We start from the raw sequence: 23,130 nt of genomic DNA, 5'->3' as shown, positions 1-23,130 counted from the left end.
GGGAAAGGGGTAGCCTGGTGTGTGTGTGTGTGTGTGTGTGTGTGTGTGTGTGTGTGTGTCTGTGCGTGTGTGTCTGTGTGTCTTTATAGAAAGCTGAAGGTAGCAGAGATGTCCAAGAAACATGGAAGAGGAGGCTCCTGCTCGAAGTGTTCCAGCAATATGGATGATCTTGAAGCTGCTACCCAGCTTACCTTTTGTGGGGCTGTGCCATTGGAAAGGATGTCCAGCAGGTCAGAGGAGGACAGGAAGTAAAAGCGAGGGAAGGCGAGCCTCTTGGTGTCTAGATACTCTGCTAGGGCTTTCTCACATAGGCACAACCTGAGGGCACAGAGCACAGGTTCTCACAGTTTAGTATGCTTGTCCCCAGACTGAACACACATTACCTAAATGCAAATAAAGTCATCCCTCAGTGTCTGGGAATTCCTCATCTGAGGGTCCAACCACCTATAGGTTGAAAATACTCGGGAAATCTTTTTAAAAGGTTTTGAACACATCCAAATGGTTTCGGTCATTAATTCCTAAACAATACAATATAACCATTACAAAGCATTTATATTGTGTTAGGTATTGTAAACAAGCCAGAGGGAGGTGCAACCCATGAAAGGGCTACACAGGCTATATACAATTATATTTTGCATAAGGAACTTGACCAGACTTCTGAATATCTTCAGGGTGTCTTGGGAGCAGTTTTGAGTAGAAAGAGAAGGACAAGTATGTTTGCAATATATAAGATGTATGCAAACATAAGAACTAAGAATACCTGGGATATTTGCAAATAGACACATCTGTTAACACATATATCAACTCCACTAATGATACCACACCCTATATTATCCAAACCTGTAGGCAAAGCAAGGGCCAAGCATGCTCTCATTAGCAGCAGTCAATAAAGACCAGAGACATAAAAGGAAAGTTTGCTTCCTCCCCACAGCAGGAGTAGTGAGTGAACCCACCTGCTCTGAATATCCTCCAGCTTTTCATAGAGACCCGATTTATTTGTAGCTTCCACCACATTTGGGGTTTTCTGAGCATCATATGCCAGCTCTCTGAAGTCAGAGTCAATGCCTTCAAATCTCTTAGAGTCCTACAAAGAAAACATACAGAAAATATGTCTCAGTTTGGCTTACAGTCATCTGGAGGCAGAAATCAGTTCAATCCCAAGGTGAGACTCCAGTGAGGAAGGGCAGCATCTGGATATGTTCATCTTGGAACTCTCTTTTGATTATTCAAACTGATCTTCCAAACTGTATTAGAAGCTAAAGTGTTTTAAAAGAAAAATTTAAACTATTTAATTCATTTCAATAGTACAGGTGATGTTAGGAAGGAGGAAGGAAGGTATATACAAAAGGAGGAATATAAAATACCAATATTTAAGGATATCTTAAAGAGCCATAAGAACCATACTTTATCTATCTACTCCTAAATACCTATAATACATATAAGTCTGAATATAAAATACATTTAGACTTTAAATGAAATGTTCCCATATGGGCTGACAATGCTCTACTCAGGAGTCGTAGACTACCTAACAAATTCTTAATACCAGGCATGAGAAGCCCTCTTTTGCATTGGTCAGGATTGTCTAAAAGCCTCCTATAATATTATAGCCATTGTCAATGCCCCAGATTTCCTCCTTCCCCTGTCAGAGGTAGAAGGTAAGTCCCTATTGCTAGAGACACCATGGCACAGAGAACTCCTCCCTGATGACTAGCCTTCATGATACCAGAAGGTGACACTCAAGTTTCCAAGGGAGGGAAGAAATCAACAATCTGATTAAGCTATGACACCCATGAGCCACAACAGCAACTAGTAAGGCACCAAAATCCTAAGGGTACAGCAGTGTCACTTATACCTTGGCAGTAACCAACAGCTCCCTAATTGGACTTAAGACCCATTTAACAGGAAGGAAATCATGCCTGGTACTAGAAACCTAGTCAAACTACTCAGCTATAGTAGAGTCATGGATCACAAAGGAGAATCTACAACCACCTCGTTACTAAACCAATACAATCCATCATCACATTCTAAATACTTATTCTTATATTGCTGATAAGTGTAGTTCTCACCCCCTAATCAAAGGAACTTTTCTTTGCAACAGATGAAGACCATTATAGAAAACCATAATTGATCAAAGGCAGCTTGTGGAGCAGAGGCACAGCAAATACATCTTCATCACGATGGCTGTGTCTAAAGCTCTGAGATTATTATGACAGAGGAGAGTGAAAAAAGCCAGAGAACAGGGAGTTGCTCTGAGCTTTCAAAATATAAATTAAAATGTAACAATAACAAATCTATCATGTTAGAATAATACCATGTTTTTAATCTAAAATGTGTATTTAGAAAACACTAAACTGCTACAACGAAAACACAAATAGCATCCTTTGCTTTCCTTTCAACCTCCAAATTGTTGTGCTGCCTGATTTAAGGGAACTAGTCAGAGTACTCCCACATGGGCTTCTGCCTCTGATTTACTTTGCTCTGACAGGCCATGGAACATCACAGGAGCTCATATGTGCTCATAGAAGAACAGAAGTCAAAATGTCAAATAGCACGCATGATCAGTAAGGTAGTGTGGATCTTGCAGACCCCTAACAAAGTCTCAGGGACTCTCCACTCTTATTCTAACTGTCCAGTAAATTATTACTAAGTCATGTGGGCAGCAGATTTTACACACACACACACACACACACACACACACACACACACACATACACACACACACAAAGCATTTGGCCTAAATGTGGCACTTGGTAAGAACATAGGGCATTATTAAAGACAGCAATCATATTGCAAACAGCAATCATAATTGTATATGCCATGTGTATTGTTTTAATAGACTTTCTGAAATAGGCACCAGTGCCTATCCCAATCTACATATGAGAAATCAAGGCATGAAGACATTCAGTAACTTGCACAATGTGGGAGAGTTAGGGCTGAAGCCTAGGTCTACTGTCTTACCTGTAAGCCACACACATTGCCCAAGAAGATCAAAAGACAAGGGACACAGGTAAAGCATATTGTAATCCCCCTGTTGATGAGGTGTTTTGCTTTGACTGAGAATGAAACGGTATCAAGGTGACAGAAGTGTATGGAAAAATACCTGGCATAAATGTTCAAATGAAAAGAGCCAGTCTGAACACTGTAATTATTCCTGAAGCAATTATGTAAAAACTGTGTATATACTCCAGAAAAGTTGGGAAATAGACATAATGGAAGAAAATAGCTACTAGTTAGAGTGTAATGCGACTGAATTCATTTCTGTTATGTTTTTAATAAGAAGGAAATGCAGGCATTTACATGCTGTGGCACTATCTAAAGACCCAGTTCTTTAATGGTTTTTTGTAAGGGGCTCTCAAAAATCCTCTTCAACTCTCTCACAAAGTCTGCGCCCATGTCCTTGGCCCTTTCTAATTAAGCCTAGTCTTCTTCAGGTGCTGGTGTTTAGGATAAATAAAGTCTGGAATTGGCTTCATTACAGGCACCCTACAGAATTGTTCCCTGTTAGTTTCCATTGTGAATGTCAACCTTTAAGCCACCTTATTGCAGTAGCATGTGTCACTAGATATGACGGAGAACTGCAGTGTTGGGTGGGATGTGCTTTAAGTTCTTAATAAGGCCTGGACAACTGGTGACATTTTAGAATCAAACTAATTTGTCAGCAAAGAACTGGCTGTGCTGAATGGATACAGAAGTCTAGGGCCAAAAAGAAGGAATTAGAGTCCTCTGAGATAGAGGTGCTTAATGACACATTAATTAGGGCTAATGAGAGGGCTCAGACACGGGGAAGGTAATGATGACTGCACATATTTTAGGGAAATCTGTTGTTAGTCTTCAGCAGAGAGCCCATATCTGGCACGGTAGTGCCAATTAAAGGTTTGCAGCATGCATGGTTCACTGCCTGGGGAGGCTGATCTTGAACTTGCCTGGCAACAAGACTCAGTTTCTTTGAGTTCTTGTCCTATATGACCTATTGGCCCACAAAGAGCTATTCCTGAGCCACAGCAACTGGTATGGTCTATCTCTTTTCTTATGAGTACTTGGAAAAATAAAATGCACACACACACACACACACACACACACACACACACACACACACAGAGAGAGAGAGAGAGAGAGAGAGAGAGAGAGAGAGAGAGAGAGAGAGAGAGAGAGAACTAAACTAAATCACTCCTTTCTTTCTCCTCTTTGTATTAAGGCAACTTGTTGCAAACATATTAATTACCATTTTTTGCTGGTGGTCCAGGTTAGTATTTGTACGAGGTACCATGAGTTGCAGAGAAAGGAACCCAACACTCTCTGGAAGGGATGTTCTTCCATTGACCTGGACCAGAGACTAGGTAGTATAATATTCCCTGAGTAGATACCTGGGGTAGCTGAGCACGGATATCTTCTGAGCCAATGAATATGCTCTCCAGGTGAGACCAGGTATGCTGCACCTCAAACCAGATAGAGATGACTGAGTCAGCCGTGGACAGCTTCTTCTGCCAGCTTGACACTTCTTCCAGGAAGAAAGCAACGTACTTGGACATCATCAGGTTCTGAAGTTGCACTTGGTTGTCTTCCAAGATCTCAATGAGGTCCTCATCTGACTGCAGCAAGGGTATGTGGGTTCGTGCATGGGACTCATACTGGAATTCCATGCTGGCCCAGGTAGTCTGCAATTCCTTTAAGGTCTTCTCCATACTCATCTCTTTGACAGCTCTGTCCACAATGTCCCTGACCTCATCCTCGAAGTGGTGGAGCTGAAGCTGTAGGAGGTGAGCTAGGGTGGTATCCTGACTCATGGTGAAATTCACCCCAGTAGCCTGCATCAGCTGCCTCCAGTGCCGTTCCCGGATGGCAGGATTCTGTAGCTCAGCCACAGCCCTCAGAGAGGTCAGAGTGTTCAGTACTGTGCTTTCCAGGCCTGTGAATGCATCCCAGGCTCTGAACTCCTTATCTAGGTTGCGGATGTGCCGGGTAAACTGCTTGCACTCCGAGTCCATGACTTCCACACTGATATTTCTCCAGCTGGTGGCCTCCCAGGCATGGATACTGGAGGTCACCATTCCAATGGTGTCCCAGAGCTCCTTTAACTGGCAGGCCTCCTTCCTGCACTGCTTCAGCTGCTTGTAGTCAGGAACATTGACTTCAAACAAATCAGCCGACTTGGAGATGGTTGCCATGGTGGATTCCATGTGCTGGATCTCCATGTGCCAGACATCCAGCATTTGATGTGGATTGATACTATCAAACCTAGAAAGCACAACACATTCCCTTGGTAAGCACAGTACACAGGGCTCAACTTCCAGAATTACTAAGGTAGCATCTGCTGAAATGTTTAGTACCCACAGCAGAGGAAAGGCTCCTAACGTGGATTCTCATCCTGGCTGAATGGGTTGGGGTGACCACTAGAGGAAGAGCTATTGAGGAACATCAGAGAAGATGTAGGATGGGGTGGCACATGACTCTAATCCTTACATTTCAAAGACAGAGGGAAGAAGATCTTGAGCTTGGGGTAAGTGTGGGCTTTACAGTGAAAACCTGTCTCAAAAGCCAAACACAACAATCATAAAAAAAAAAAAAAAACACTGTCCTGCTTAGACCTCTTACCAAATCCAAGAAGATAAAAAATAGACCTGTCATCTTGCACTTCTTCAAACTCAACCTTAGGGCCCTTATAGAGGCCCACATTAGACTGCTCTGCCTTTGTGTCCTGCAGAGTCAGTGCTCTCAGCCTTGCCTGTGGGTTAGGACATTCTGGAAGCTGCAAGTTTCCTAGGTATAGACATCGCCCAGATCACTTAAATCAGTGTCCTAGCTAGGGTTACTATTGTTCTAATGAAACACCATGATCAAATCAAGTTGAGGAGGAATAAGTTATATTAGATTATACTTCCAGATCACAGTCCATCACTGAAGGAAGCCAGGACAGGAAATGAAGTAGGATTGGAACCTGGAGGCAGTAGCTGATACAGAGGTCGTGGAAGGATGCTACTTATTGACTGGCTCCTCCTGGTTTGCTCAGCCTGCTTTCTAATAGAACCCAGGAGCAACAACCCAGGGGTAACATCACTCACAATGGGCTGGTCCCTCCCCATAATTCACCAATTAAGAAATTACTCTACAGGCTTGCCTATAGTCCATCTTACAGGGACATTTTTTTCTCAACTCTGGTTCCCTCCTCTCTGATGATGATAGTTTGTGTCAAATTGACATAAATCACAGCACAACTGAACCATTGTCAACTTGAAACACAAACAGATCACTGTTAAGCCACAACTCTTCCTTTGTTGTTTATCACCAAGATCACACATAAAGACATCACAATATAAAACCTTTTACAAAATTAAAAAAAATCCCACATTGTTATAAATTCAGGCTTTAAAAGTTGCCTCTTAGAGATTCCCCAACCCCAGCAGCTGCAGATTTCCATTCATTCTCCTGGCCCTCTGGGCCTCTTTCCTGTTTTTCCTCACACCTGATTCTGCTCCATCCCCATGCCGCTCCCTCTCCCCTCCCCTTCTAGTTCCCTCCCTCCCTCTGCCTCTGATGACTATTTTGTCTCATCTTGTGTGACTCAAGCATCCTCACTCGGGCCTTTCTTCCTGATTAACTTCTTTGGGTCTGTGGGATGTATCCTAGGTATTCTGTACTTTATAGCTAATATTCACTTATCAGTGAGTACATACCATGTATGTCCTTTTGGGTATGGGTTACCTCATTCAAGACGATATTTTCCAGTTTCATCCATTTTCCTGCATATTTTTATGATGTCCTTGTTTTTAATAGCTGAATAGTATTCCATTGGATTTCTCAAGGAAGTCCCAGAGACCTGAGATGGGGGAGGCTCCCAGGAGTCAATGCCAGTTTCTTAAGCCAAGATGTCAAACAGTGGGGACACGGAACCTTAAGAGGCCATTTTCTGTAGTCAGGCAGGGCCTCCAGTGGAAGGATAAGAACATCAACCCACCCATAAAACCTTTCACCTCAAATTTGTCCTGTCTAAAAGAAATGCAGGGACAAAGATGGAGCAGTGACTGATGACCAACCAATAACTGGCCCAACTTGAAACTTATCCCATGGATAAACACTGATTCCCGACACTACTAATGATACTGTTATGCTGGCAGACACGAGCCTAGAATAACTGTTCTCTGAGAGGCTCTACCCAGCAGTAGACTTAAACAGATACAGATATCCACAGCTCAGTATTGAACAGAGGCTGGGGGATGTTATGAAAGAGTTGGGAGAAGGATTGAAGGTCCTAAAGGGGTTGAGAACCCTACAGGAAGACCAACAGAGTCAACTAACGTGAACCCCCGGGAGCTCTCAGAGGCTGTGAGCCACAAGCTGAAGAGCATACATGGGCTGGATCAAGGCTGTCAGCACATATGTAGCAGATGTGCAGCTCAGTCTCCATGGCTGCCTTGTCTGGCCTCAGTGGGAAAGGATGAGCCTAATATGGCAAAGACTTGATGTTCTATGGTGGGGATATATCCAGGGGGTTCCACTCTCTCAGAGAAGAAGGAGAGAGGAAGCAGTGTCTGGGATGTAAATAAATAAATAAACAAATAGTTGCCTCTTTAAAAGTATCTAGTCTTCTTTAAAATGCAAAGTCTCTGTAAAACTCTAAAACCTTTTTTAAAGTTCAAGATCTCTTAATTGTGGGCTCCGGTAAAACTGAAAATTAATGAAATACTTTCTTACTTCAAGAAGGAATAACCACAGCATACTCTCAGTCCAACCTTCATGCCTTCAACACCAACACCACTTGGGTGAATTTTACACTACCAATTTCAGCTGCCAACACGAGGTGTAACCTTGGCTGCTTCTGGAACACAGCTTCTGCGCACTGACCCGGAGGAAACACTTCCCAGAAGATTTCACCTCAGCAATGACAGGCTCTTGTCAATCATATCTGATTCTTCCACCCCAGCGGACCAGCATCCATTGTTCCAGCAAAGGAAAAGTTTCACTTTAGTGGTTCTGGTCTCTTGTCAACCACAGCTGATTCTTCAGCTCCAACTGACCAGACACCACAGGTTCTTCACACAAAAGTCCCAGTAGAGTCTTTGCTTCCCTCTAAAATGTCACAAGCCAGGCCTCCTTCATCTGCACTGCTTTCAACGTTCTTATCTTCAGCTCCTACAGAGCAGCTGATACTCAATGGCTTTTCTAGCCCAAAGTTCTAAAGTCCTTCCACAGTCCCCTTAAAAATTCCATGGTCAGGCCTGTTACAGCAATATTCCTCTATCCTGGTACTAATTTCTGTCCTAATCAGGGTTACTATTGCTACGATGAAACACCATGGATGAAAACGAGCTGTAGAGGAAAAAGTTTATTTGGCTTATGCTTCTACATTGTCATCCACCACTGAAGTAAGCCAGACAAAAATTCAACCAAGGTTGGAACCTGGAGGCAGAAGTGATGTAGAAGCCATGGAGGACTCCTGTTTACTGATTTGCTCACCATAGCTTGCTCAGCCTGCTTTCTTATATAACCCAGGTACAATAGCCTAGTGAAGCACAAGCCAAATAAGTCCTTTCCCCTATAGCTCGCTTTTGGCCATGGTGTTTCATCATAGCAAGAGTAACCCTAACTAGGACAGAAATTAGTACCACCCACAATGGGCTGATCCCTCCCCCATCAATCACTAATTAAGAAAATGCTCTACAGATTTTCCTATAGCCAGATCTTTTTGTTTGTTTGTTTGTTTGTTTGTTTTTGTTTGTTTTTGGTTTTTTTTGTTTTTTTGTTTTCTATAGCCAGATCTTATGGAGACATTTTGTCAATTGCAATTTCCTCCTCTCAGATGATGGTAGCTTTGCCAAGTTGACATAAATCTAGTATGGTCAGATTCATCACAGGGTACAGGAAACAGCATTGTTCAATCTTCCCTCAGTGATTCTGATGTGCTAAAGCAGTGTTCATGTCCACAGGGTAGCTGCTACCTGTAGCCTGCAACAGCACCAGCAGTGGTGTTTGAACTTAATAGGAACCACTGTCATTAACAATAAAATGAAATTCAAAGCCCTAAATAATTTGTCCTCTTTCTTGGCTGCCTCAATCTTGGCTCCCTGTTTTCCCAAATCCTTCCTCTTTGCTACCTCCTATCTCTCCCATCTGTAAACACTCACTGTTTTCTGGCCTGGTGCCTCCTGGCAGCCTCTAATTCTGCACTTGACTTCCCTGACATTAATGACTAGTTTTATCTCCTTACTTCTTCTTCTTTTTTTTTTTTTTGGTCCCATTCTGTTGAGTGCAGAAAGCACACACCCAGTTGGAGACAGCTCCTGATCCTTTAGTGTCAACACTTGGCCCTTCCCTCCCACAAGGCAGGCTCCGGGACATAGCCCTTCCTCAACAGTAGAGCCTCTTGCGTAAAGGAGCTCACAGAGCACACATGGAGTCAGGAGCATGACCTGAGCTTCAAAGGGACTCAGTTTTTCTTTTCTCATCTCCCATTACCTTTCCTCTCCACCCCCAAGCTTGGGCGATGTTCTGTGTGTTTAAGAAAGTAGATATTTGGGGTCTATGATTTAGTAGAGAATGAATACATTCTTCTACACTCTGGACAGGGTCTCAGAGGCTCCTCAGGGGAATGATGAATGGATACAAGAGACTAGAGAACTGGCTATTTCCTTCTATCACTACATATGAGTGTTTACTGACAGGATGCAGAAGGGTGACATGGGGAAGAGGATGACATGGGGACTCACTTTCATGAACTGTTCCTTCCTTCAGTTATCTCTAGAAATATCTGCCATAATGTTGGAAAGATATCCTAATTAAAGCCATTGACCTGAACTGCTTACTCTTTACTCCTCACTAATATGTAGCACAGTAATAATCACACACACACACACACACACCCCACATACATGCACACATACCACACACACACACACACCATTACATTAGTGCCAGGTTAGCCTGGACACATGTTTTGCCTGTTGTCCACCTGCTCCTTCTGAGTGAGTTTTGGCTTGTGGGCCATGGCCACCAAGACATGTGGCTGAACTCTATGTACAGGTCAGGGCTACACGTTAGCGTAGAACTTTGGGGCGGTTTTCAGAGTGGAAACAGTATCCGTTCTGGGTTTCCCCTTAACATCTCTACAATAAGCAGTAGATGAGGGATTAAACAGAAGAAATAGAATTGTCTTTGTGACAAGCGTTTCAGCAAGAACGATCACCAAGGCACAAAGGATTCTTCTGCTTTCTTTCTCTTTCAGAAATGAACTGTTGGCGTGTGTCGACTCTGATTTCTCTGGACTCTACAGTAAACTTAGAATGTGAAATTGACTATTTGGTGTAAGAACAAGATTTATGAAATTCAGACAAATGAAAAAAACTTCACCTTTATTAATTCGTTGTGGTGCACAATAGAGAAAAAAGTTACTAGACAAGATGTTAAGTTAGGGGGTATTTGTGGGGCATAGAAGGTTATAACATGTACTATTTTCTTTCCTCATCACAGAAACAGCCAAAAACTGACAATGGTTTCTTAACTGTGTTTTTTTGGTATAATTTTGTTTGTTGTTTAAATTTGTGGAAGACCTTTTCCTATATCCAATCATGCATGAACATCACTTTTGAGTGAGTTTGGAGGGAATCTCTGCATATGAGAGCAGGTAGCAATATCAAAGATTCAGAATAAATTAGACATGGTAGCACAAGCCAATAATCCCACCACTCAGGAGGCTGAGGCAGGAAGATTGTGAGGTCTAACCTGTACTATATAATGAGATTCTATCTCGAAGAAAGTGTTCCTTTATAACAACTTGTCAAGATATTCATAAACCTTACTCATATCCTAACAATGAAGCATTTTCCATCCAGGAAAAGAAGTGAATTTAAGAACAATGAACTCAGAGGGAGCAAGGGCAGAGTGGATCTTTGAAACTGAAATAAAGATGCAACAAGTATCTTAAACTGAAGAGGAAACTTCTGCATAAATAAAAGTACAATTAAGTAATGGAAATATGTTGCTCAAATATGAAGAGAGAGAGAGAAGAGAAAAGATATATATGTGTGTATATATATACACACATATATATGTATATATATACACATTTATATAGATATATATGTATATATGTATATATGTACATATATAGAGATATAGATATATATGTATAGATATATACATATATATCTATATCTATCTATCTATCTATGTCTATGTCTATATCTATCTATATATCTATGTCTATATCTATCTATCTATCTATCTATCTATCTATATATATATATATATATATAGAGAGAGAGAGAGAGAGGTGGGGGGGAGGGAGTGGGCAAGAAGGATCTGTTCTGACTCCTGGGAAGCTAGCCACAACTGGTGAGTGCTAACTGGAGCAAGGCATCTGTATGTAGGATGGAGAACAATGTGTACTGCCCAATATTCTACTGGCACTCAAAACTGGAGGTACCCACCCTGAATTGTGATCTCCAGTCCTGCACACTCTGCACTGGCCCATCTCAGGACCAATATCTACCCATTTGTCCAATCGAAAAATGATGAAGCATCCCATAGTCTTCCCCCAATTCCTGTTGATTCTCTCTCCTGTTTCTCAAATCCAGTTTTGGACATTGCTTCAGTTCAGGCCCCAGCACTTTGATTCATGTTTTAATATCTCAGTTGAGACATGGCTTTCAGCTTGTCCTGCTCCATGCAAAAGTAGGAGTTATATTACAGACAAATTTCTTGTATCTGATGCCTTAATGTGTGTCTCTTATTCTTCAGTGGCAAAAAGGTGATACTAATTTAGTAGCGCTGTAATTTGGAATGTGGGTTTCGTTTTCCTTTTGGGCTAGCAATAGGCTTGCAGGTCAATCCTCTGTCATGATGCTAGAGAAAACCAGGCATGCAATCATGGGGGACACAACTGACCTTTTGTGTCCTACTGTGCTGTTAGCTGTAGTGTTTGGTAGGTCAGATATGTCAAATATTGTCAGAACGAAGCCCATTTTTACATCTCAAAGGCTGTGATCTCCGACTGGGTCATCTGGACCTCTCTGTCTACCCTCATGTTCCAGCTCCTGCATCTCAGCTGTACTCAATCTGAGCCTTATATTTTTAGTCATTGTGCTTTTTTTGTCCATGACTACTTTCTCTAGAACATCATTGCTATCCATCTTGATTATTAACCCCAAATGGAATTTACTTGCCATTGAATCAATAAACACCCAGGATGTGTGGGCAGTTTCAGTTAAAGATGGTACCAAGAACATGGCTCATTTCTTGTTTTTGAAATTATCCCTAAGGCTATAATTTGTTGATGTTAGGGGATGTATATTTCTGAAAATTCTAGTGCCCTTATAATTCTTAGCTAACTCCACTGTTGAGGCCCAGTCTCATCTACTATATGGAAGCTTAAATCATATAAGGAAGTCAGGTTAACTGGAAAGTCAGCCAAGCTGAAATGATACTAGATCTTTATGTTAGTATTTTGCTATGTCTCTGGTACTAATTTAATGACCAATACGGCTCTTTTCTCTAGTGTTAGAAATGACAACAGGTACTTTGCAAGCAGAATCCATGGCCTCTTTTTCCCTCATGCTCCTGTGTGAGGCCATTAGGAAAACCTGTTCTTTTTTGTTGCTGTTATGCACAGCTTCTAATGGAGGGCATCCTCAGGTCGGCTTTGCCAGCTGTTCACAGAATCTGGAGACCAGTTGAAAGCTCTACCAGTCTCTCCATGAGTTGGCACTCACAGGATAGACTTTCTAGGCTATGAAAATCCTTGTGTTATCATGGCCTTGAAAAGGTAGGAAGAGTATTTAGCATGGCACCATTCTTTAAGATCAGGCAACCTGTGCTCAAGGTCAAAGATTGACCAAGGCTTTGACAGAAGAAGCAGGGAACATTGGTTTCAGTACAATTTGTCAGAGATTGAAAAGGCAGTATAAGGTCCTTGAATTTGAATATGACAGTTTAGTCAATTATTGTGAAGAGTAGGAACTCAGCTAGGAAATATGCTGAGCTGTCTAAGAAGAACTAAAGGAAGAAGGATCATTTGACTTGGGTACGAAGAGGGAATATAAATTTCAGAAGCCCAACTTTGTACAGCACCTGTCAGATGGCAAACGCCTAATGAGACACTCATTTTCTTCTTCTTCTCAATGACAAGAACATTAGAAGCTAAGCATTGCCTGCTGAAGGGACAGAAACTTGTATTGTCAGAGAATGCAGCAAACTCTAGAGATCTACAAAGAATCAAGTCTTATAGGAACAAGAGCACACTTGGCTACACATTTTACACACTCACACACACACACCAAAGTAAGAAACAAAACAAAACAAAACAACACAGGAGTTGATGCCTGCTAAGCTTTCCTTTAGCAAGAGCCCCAAGATTCTGGAAGAGAAGTACATCAAAATTTCAGCAACATTTTGTTTCTCAGACTATTACGAGAGTTCTTTTGGAAGCATTCTCCTCCAAAGATTCATCTGCATGTGAAATTAACAGATGTGAATTGAGAAAGCCAGCTAAGAGTAACACCACCATGACAGGCACCAGAAAGGAGTGCTAAGTTGGAAAAGAAAGTCATAGACAGAAAGAAAATAAAATAGCCCAGCAACTGAACAATACATGAATTACCTATGCAAGAGTGATGACTACTACCATCCTGAAGAACGCACAAAAGGACACCATAATTGGTTCCTGTCAAACAGTCACTGTGGGGAAATATTTCTGTAAGCATCTATGGTTTCATTTGAAGGATTTTAAGTAGACAGTTGACACAAAGGCTTGTGTATGGCTGCCATTAACAGGATTGTGATGAACAATGACCTCTTGCAAATCACCTCTCCTCATTTGTGTTGCCTCCTTGCATCTGAGTTCTGTTTAGAACTTTAACTGTACACGCAAAGGAAGACCCAAAAGATATGCCTTGAACTGTGAAAGAATGGTCCCCTGATGTGTTCCGCAAACAACTCCTAGCAAAAAACATTTCTTTGGAATAAAGGTATGACCTCCTAAAGTAACTGTTAAGGTCTGGAGTCATTTGAAATTCTAGGTCCCTGCATGTTTGCTTCAAACAAAACTAGTTACTACCATTCAGGGTAGTAGTTCTCAAACTTGGCTACATAGGAATCATTAGATTCCTATGATACCGATGCTCAGGTCTTATCCCTAAGGGTCTAATTTAGTGGGTCTTCAGGACAGGCTGGGCAGCGAGGGCTTTCAAAGCTCTGTATGGTGATTGTAGGTATATCCTGCTATAGAGCCATAAGCTTTACTATGTTCATATCATATGTAGTTTAGAGTCCTATTTTTGCCTGCCTCTTAGTGACAGCATCTTATATTTACAGATCCAATGGTGGCTTTTGAAGATGACAGCTGCTTAATAAACATTAGATAGTTGACAGGTGAGGGCAGGTCCTTACTAAAGGTGAAGGCAAAGGGGTACAGAGATAGATTAGAAGGGAAGCATATGGGTATCTTTACCCAGAAGGCTGGTTATAGACATGATTGTATGCGATTGTAAGATATGATTCAAAGCAGCTGGAGGAGAGGATGTCCAATTTTCTTATCACAAAGAAATAAACAATGTTTGAGGTAAGGGATATCCTCAATATTCCAAATTGAACTTTATATGAAGTACAAATGGGCCAAAGCATTATACCATGTCTCAGAATGTATACAGTTATTACCTGTCAACTAAAATAGATCTTTTTTTTTAAAAAAAAGATTAGGCCAAGACTTGAGACTTTTAGTGTTAAAATTTGAACATTAGCCTACCAGGACAGCAGGACACCAACACACCATGTCTAACAAACAGTCAACACTTTCAGCGATTATCTTGTTAATTCCAGTAACATCCTATGGGGGTGACTGCTATTATCAGCTGGAGCACAAACAGTATCAAACAGCCTGATGTCATACAGACATGGGTAGCAGACCTGGAGAAATCTCTTAGTCCTTCTGCATGCTTTCTCCGTTTAGTGATTTCTAAGTCTAAAACCACAAAACTCAGCCCTGGCTTTACCTCTGAGGTAAGACCTGGAGGCTGAGCAGTGCATGGGAAGGTGAGGCCCCATAGACATAATCCCAGGAGTATGCCTCAGGACACTGTTCTGACCAGTGTCTCAGGGGCACACTGACCAGGAGGCAGGGAAGCTGGGAGTCATGAGCCACCAGCTATCTAAAAGTCTGATCAGCAAGAAGCTGCTTATGTGTGATTACCAACAAACAGGTACCACAGGATTACCAAGTGCAGAGAAATGTCCTCAGATGTTAGCCTTTGCCAAAATCTTAAACTACTAAAATGCCTTCCAACATTATTTAAGCATTCTAGCAACTGGTTTTAAAAATGTGTGTTTGGGGCGGCTGAGGGTTTGGGGGGGAGAACACATACATGTGATATGTGTCTGTGTGTTTTCTAGTAACTACCTTTTAAGCCCAGCCAACGAACCAAAGTCTGAGAATTTAGAATTCTAATTTAGGAAATCCTAACCATTTTATAATTCTTTGACAAGCCCCTATAATTCCCTCATTAATGGGGGTGGGGCATAAGAAGCTTCTAAATCTTCTAAATCTAAAGGGAGGGTGGTTGTCCAGTCCTTCACACAGATGGGACTAAGACTCCACCCACTTCAGTACGGTACTGTAACTAAAGGACCTACACAGAGAATGGAGGACTGTTAGCGAGCCTTTCTCTGCTGCAAGAGCCAAAATAGAAGCTCAGGAGGAAGATCGGACCCTGGCCCATACCTGAAGGGAGCTTCTTTGCGGAACCTCTCCTGGAATTGCTGCTGCTCTTCATCAAAGGCTAAGCACCGCTGGCGGAGGAGGGCCACTTCATTTGCCTGCAGAGGGGCCACCTGCTGCCTCACTGTGATGGCCATCTTCTTCATGTTCTTCCACTTCTCAGGAAGTTCCTGTGAAGAACACCCGGGAGCACTCACATCCATACTGCTCCCCCATCTCCTACCACCTGAGACTCCACACCACCACTTCTTGCTTTCACCCCTGCTGTAGGGCTCACTGGGATTTACTGGTCCCATCGTTAACTTTGCATTGTCACCCCACTCCTCCCTCACTTACCTCTCCAGTTGTTTTCTCTCTTCACACTCATCTGCTTTGGATGCAGTACTACCCTTATTCCCTTCAACCTCTGACCTAGTAACCCTGCCCTTTCCTATAGCCCTTAATGGTGTTTGGTTATTTTCTTGAGTTGCAACCCCCACCCCCCAAGACTTTCTTAACTGCACTAAGATCTGATTTTTTTCCCAGATAAATGCTTGGCTCAACATTTTGTCAGAGACTGGGGCAGAGCAGGGATGATATCCTACTTAGATTTTTTTTTTTTTTTTGTCAACTTGGCACAAGCCAGCATCATATGTGAAGAGGGAACCTCAACTGAAAAATGCCCCCATCAGACTGGTATGTAGGCAAGTCTGTGAGGTATTTCTTGATTAATTATTGATATGGGATAGCCCCCTATGGGTTGTACAAATGATATTGTATGGTACAAGAAAAGCAGGCAGATAGCCAGGGAATAACCAATAAGCAGCTCTCTTTCATAGCATCTATTTCAGCTTCTGCTTCAGGTTCCTGCCTTAAGTTCCTACCCTGGCTCCCCTCAGTGATGCAGTGTGACCTAAGAGCTGTCAGAAAAAATAAATGTTAGTCTGGGTTAACTATAAAAATCAAGTTTCAAAACAAGAAGAGTTGAGTTACATTTAAATCTGGGGTAAAATTGGTATCCCCATGAGTTCTGTTACAATTTTCAATAATTATGATTTCCCTAAAATGTTAGACATTACCCATGCATTATACTTTATCATGCTAAGGCATGGACCTTGTGTTTGGAGTCATCATGGAGCCATTCTTCATTTACTTTGACCCCACCTACCCGCCCTCTGAAATCCTAAGACTCTCCTTCTGGCTTGTAAGGAATGATCAAAGGCACTGACCTCCAGTTGCTTAAACACAGCTTCTGGCAGCTCTTGTTCGTAGGACTTCAGCAGTTCAATTGTTTGCTTCAGGGGTTCAAACATGTCATCAGTGCTGCTCTGCCTCTCTTTAAGGGTGACAAGGTGCCCCATGATCTCAACCAATCCTTGGAAATCTCCTTTCTCCACCCTCTTGAGCAAACCACTTTCAGTGCTCGTTATGAATGCATCAAGGTCAGCTAGGCTGGAAGAACACAAAGCACAGGGCTGATCTTCTTGTGCTCCTCTAGAGGAAGGCTACTGACATCTCTAACAGGAGCTATTGTCACAAAAGCCCACCATGGGCCTGGTACTTGGATGGGCTAGCCCTGTGATTAATGTGTCTTTCTTCACTAGTGTGCAGGTTATGAATGATGAGGCAACCCTGGTCCCTCAGGATATGTGACACATGAATGCAATGTGTGCTGCTATGTAGGATCTTGGACCAGAAAAATTTATGTGAGTGGGGCAATGTATGTTGTCATGATAACTATCTGGATTAGTTATTACTTCTTCATCAATGATAACTCATGGTGTTTGATCATGTACTGTGGCTAGATAAGATGTTTTCTTTTGGGAAAGTAAGCATAAACAGAGACTCTTCATGCTGTTTCTATAACTTTTGTTAAGTCTGAAATAATTTTAAATCATTTTTTAAAAAGGCAAACATGAGGGTTGGGCATATTGTGTATACCTTTAATGCTAGCAGTTGAGAGTCCGAGGCAGATGTGAGTTTGAGGCCAGACTGGTCTACATAGGGAGATCCAGGAAAGGCAAGTCTACACAGAGAGAACATGTCTCAAAAGAAAACGAAAACACAAACAAACACAAAAAAATACGTTCTTGCCTCCAAAGTGTCTCTTCTCTGTCTCTTTTACACACACACACACACACACACACACACACACACACACACACACACACACACAGAGAGAGAGAGAGAGAGAGAGAGAGAGAGGGAGGGAGAGATACAGTTATTAGACACATCACTATGTTATTAGACATCACTTAACCTGTCAGGCCCTTGGTTTCCTTACCTAGAACATTAGAAGACTTATTCTGTCTCACTAGCTGTTATGAGAATTAAGTGAAGAACATTCTGTAATTCAGCAAGTATTCAGTAACCACCCATTAGGAAAGAACAAACCAAAACCAAAACCAAACAAACAACTAAACAACCAACCAACCAACCAACCAACCAAACACAGTTAAAATACATATAAAGTTTTCCCCACTGATGTTTCAGTGTGAAACTTCAGAGGAGGGAGAAGAGGCAGAAGGGATGGAGAAGAGAAATACTTATACTAACAGCAACTAGTAGCAAAAACACAATAGAAGCCAGGGCATCATGAAATAAGTCCTGAAACAATAGTTCAACAATCTAAAAAACTTGACTTTCTAAAAATTCTTTTCATATTTTTTAAGTAATAAGAGCAAAATAAGTATGCTCAGATGAAGAACAGAGTCCCTTCAATAGACCCTTCTAAAGGAACTGCTTCTAAAAGAGCTGCTAGCGGATATACCCGACGCCTGTGATATGAGTGGATCTACATAAAACAGAACAGGCAACGAGGTCTAGTACGTGGCTCAATAGTGTAGCACTTGCTGGCATGTACATGCCTGGTCTGATCCCCAGCACTGCATAACAAACTATGTAATACTTTGAATAAGATTCAATCTGAGAGGGTTAAAGAAATGTTGGAAAGTGATCTAAGTGACAAGGACTGGAAGGGTATATTCTGGTGGATAAATAATAGAATGACATTCTTGCAGTGTGTGTGTGTGTGTGTGTGTGTGTGTGTGTGTGTGTGTGTGTGATGCTGGAGCATGGATCCCAGGGACTTGCATATGCTAAGTGAGTATTAGAGCCCGGAGGTCCATTTTCCACTTTCTGCACTGGTTTTGAAAAGAGTGACAGTGCCAATGCATTTACCCATTTAGCAGTGCTGGTTAAAACAGTCTTCAGAACTGCACAATAGTATAACAGGGAAGCTAGCAGAGGGGAAAATGAGATATAGAAATGAAAAATAAAATGTTCAACTCAAAAGCAAAAGAGAAAGGATTGTAAAAATAAAACAAATCATACCCAATAAAATGCTAGAATTAAACTAAAACACGGCCCAGTGAGTGAAGTGAACAAAGCCCACTGTGAAAGGTGAACATGCTAAAAGCACTTTAAACATTCAGTTATGCCAATCATAAAACTTTCTCCTAATGTAACTCCATGGCGAGGCTGAAAGTCAAAGGATAATGAGATACTCCAGGCAAGTAGCAATCAGAGGTAAGCCGCCTTAGCGATGTTCATGTCCAGCAGAGCAGACTTTAACTGCAAAGACAGAGCCAGGGTGAAGAAGGCTCTGATATTCTCTTAAAGGTTTAGTTTACAGGATGATATACAAAACAAGCTAAGTGTTGTAAAATCATACAATATAGGGCAATGGGACAGAGTTCCACGGACAGTGCAGGTAGTCTAGATAGCCTCAAAACAGAAGACGTGAGCAGAGCGAGCCCAGTAATTGATAGAAAAGCTGCCAGGAGACAGAAGATTTCACTAAAATAACAGGGGCATAGAGCATCATGTCGATTACAGAACATACTCTCTTCACCTGTGCATGGAACAACAACAACAAAAACAACAAAAACCAAAACCAAAAAACAAAACAAAACAATAAAAGCACAAAACCTGACTGTGGTGCCTATGATAGACATCGACATGTTCCTAACGCTTGTCATTATATACATCACAGTGCAGCTCAGAAGTAAAGCACAGAGCAATCGGGACAGACACCATTAAGATGAATGTTGAATATTTAGAAGGAGATCATTAAGAAATTATTGCATAGGAAAGGCAGGCATGTAGGTAAACTTCCACACAGAAGGGAACTTATGATTTAAATTTTAAACTAAAAGCATTCAAAAAAGGCCACAGACTTAAAATAAATGAAGCATTCATCTTAAGTCAGCCACGAAATGGAAAATAAACCCAAAGGAAGCAATACTTACACAAAATAATAGATTGTTGAAATAAATGTCAAGCTATAACAATGGAATCAATGAGTATATGAGGTAGTTCTTTGTAAGACTAATCAGGAGAGAAGCCAAAGAGAGCAATCAGAAATCGATAGAAATGAAAGAGGCTGGGATAGATGAGATAAGATGAAACTATACATTTCATGACAGTAATATGATGACTAATGAGTGATGGATACATTTATAGAGTATGACTTCATAATGACAAGAAAATATCCATATCTTTATAACCATTAAAGAAATTGTAGTTAAACATCTTCACGCAGAGAAAATTACAAGCCCCAATGACTTTAAAAAAGATTTAAATCAAACTCCCAAGGACAAAAGGATTCCAACATCACACAGCTCTCCCAGAGAATAAGCAAGGAGGACTGAATCCTAACTTCTTTCCTAAAGCTGGCAAAATCTAGATCCAAAATGACACAAAAAGAGTAAGAAAAGGCAGACACCAGAGGCCACAGTTGTCACACATACACAGGAATTGCAGCACCAAAGGAAGGCCTAGCAGGCAAGCTCAACCCACAGATAGATCAGAACTGACACTCCAATGCATTTACCCTAGCAATGCTAGGTTGACTTGATATTAGAAATCACACAATGTTCTAGGCTGAACATTTTGAGGGATTAAACAGAATTATTATGGAGTACTTAGGAAAAAGCACGTGAAAAGAGTATACTTGCACTTAAACTAAATACTCTTAACAAGTTAGAAATATGACAGGAATTCTTGATCAATTAGGAGGATTCACACATACACACATACACACATATGCACATTGCATACTCCATACATATAAACATATCATATTTATACACACTCACATGCACATTCACACATAAATACCCACACAAACATATGCACCACCTGTGCAACACACACACACACACACACACACACACACACACCAAATATAACACACTGGTAAAATTCTTTTCAAGGTCAGGGTCAAATGTGTACCCATCAAAACACCTGTTTCAATAAACATGAAGCCCTGGCCAGTATAGTAAAATAAGAAATGGAGATAAATACAACAATTGAAGAGAAAGAAATGAAAATCATAAAATCTGTATTTGTGGCTATATACATAGTAAGCCCTAGAGAGTCAGCAAGTCATTTATTAGAATTATTAAGTAAATTTAGCAAGATGTCTTGAAAAAAATAATTAGTATATTTAAAATACTATATTTTCACCTTTATTATGACTTCAAAATATTTTGAACTAGGAACCAAAAAATACTGAAGAGTAATCTTAACAAAATCACCTGTGAACTAACTTAAAGTTAAGAATTATACAATTTTCTTGGCAAACAACAGTGGCAAGGGTGGGAAAAAAATCACATCCTTACCAGGGACACTAATGTTATATGAACAACAGCCCCCAAACTCACCTATGATCTGTACAGATTTAATGAGAAATTGCAGTGGCCCCCTTTCTTTTATGAAATGACAGATAAATTTTATATAAAAAAGAATGGCTAAGAACTATCAAGACATTTTTAATGAAAGTGAATGGGTGGAGACCATTAGATATCAAGATTTATTACAAAGCTACAGTAATTGAGGTTTTGTCATACTCATGAAACAATGATCTATTTAATGTGGGAAAGAATGTTCTAAAACTTAGAATATAAGAGAGTACCCTTGGGATCTTCAGGCAGAAAGAGAATCTATTCAACCAGACAAGAGAAAAAGAACCCAATGCAGAAGATAGATGTATTTGACAAGTCTGAATCTAGAAATTGTTCACTAAACACAATCATCCTTCTGTCTACATGGTGGGTTGTTGGATCACTTGTGAATACCATATGTAGGTGGTAGTTCTGATGCTCTGATCAGGAATCTGCCTATGAACCCTGAAGGTCCTGTTCCCCAATTGGTTCTTGATCAATCAATAAAGATTCTAGTAGCCAAAAAGCTAGGTGGAATAGGTGGGACTTCCAGTAACCCCCCTCAACCCTCCAGGCAGGCTAGCAGACACAAGGAAGAAGAGAAAGATTTGCCATGCTTTAGAAGGAGAGAGATCCTTTGTATGAGGTAATCATAAATAACCTAGGGAGGGATGATTTGAAGTACAGGGTAAGATTTGCACAGGGAAGAGGTAAATACCACCCTGTTTTACAGAAGGGATTTGGATGTCTAGGAATTTGGTTGTACATGTAGTTCCTATTACCCCACCTTAAGCTCTGGGTGGACCATCCTACCTGTCCCACCCAGATTCCCTTGAATCCACAGATGAAATACACACACATGTGCCTCAGCCTTGTGAGATCACAGGCAGAGTGGCCATCAGCTGCTTCCTCAAATGGGCTTGGGGTAGCAGGCAGGAACTTAGAAACAACTAAGCTGAGGGAAGATTTAGGGTGCTGAACTAGGAATAAAGGTACCTGTGCAAATAAAGCTGAGGTCAGAGTTAGAGGTGTTGAGCTGGAAGTGAAGAGAAGGACAGGCTAGTTGAGAGAGACTTAGAAGAACCCAGCCATTGAGCTAAAGCATATTAAAAAATAAGTTAACCTGTGTGTATGTGTGTGTGTTTTATCTGCAGATCTGAGGGAACCTGGGTGGGGCTGGTAGTATGGTCCACCCAGAGCTTAAAGTACGTATAGTAGAAACTACTCTACAACCAAATTCATAGACATCCAAATTCCTTCTGTAAAACAGGGTGGTATTTACCTCTTCCCTGTGCAAATCTTAGCCTGTACTTCAAATCATCCCTCCCTAGGCTATTTATGATTACCTCATACAACGTCAAAGCCATATACATGGTTGTTATGTTATATTGTTTAGCACACAACAACAAAGACTGTACATGTTCAGTTCAAATGCAGCTTTTCAAATATAGTTTTGATGTGAGGTGGTTTGGTTCAATAATGTAGATCATATAAATACAGATGGCTGCCTATAAATGGAGGGGACAGATAGGCCACAAAACTAGAGACTGTATTGGGTAGTTGTATATTCATGTTCTATATAAATTAGCAAAATATCACACATAAGATATATAAGTAACACCCATATATAATTAACCTTTTAAAAGATTTTATTTTTAATTCATGTGTGTATATGTGCTGTATTTACATTATGAGTTTTGTTATGAGTCATGAGTGCCATACACACACACATGCACGTACACACACACACACACACACACACACACACACACACACACACACACA

General features: G+C 41.1%; 1 protein-coding gene across 1 annotated transcript in view; it reads right to left on the bottom strand.

The window, feature by feature from the left end:
• Dnah9 (dynein axonemal heavy chain 9) overlaps nt 1–23,130 on the bottom strand; it is a 315,810-nt gene that overhangs the window by 226,963 nt on the left and 65,717 nt on the right. Inside the window, exons 18-22 of the mRNA XM_028783166.1 lie at nt 16,909–17,131; nt 15,704–15,870; nt 4,365–5,235; nt 954–1,084; nt 192–318 (exon numbers count right to left, since the gene is read on the bottom strand). Coding sequence (XP_028638999.1) covers nt 192–318; nt 954–1,084; nt 4,365–5,235; nt 15,704–15,870; nt 16,909–17,131 — 1,519 coding nt within the window. The remainder of the gene's footprint in view (nt 1–191; nt 319–953; nt 1,085–4,364; nt 5,236–15,703; nt 15,871–16,908; nt 17,132–23,130) is intronic.

This window comes from Grammomys surdaster, unplaced genomic scaffold (assembly GCF_004785775.1).
Source record: "Grammomys surdaster isolate TR1022 unplaced genomic scaffold, NIH_TR_1.0 1019, whole genome shotgun sequence".
Classification (NCBI taxonomy): Eukaryota; Metazoa; Chordata; class Mammalia; order Rodentia; family Muridae; genus Grammomys; species Grammomys surdaster.
Note: the sequence above shows the minus strand (reverse complement) of the source record. Positions and strands in the feature narration are given on the sequence as shown.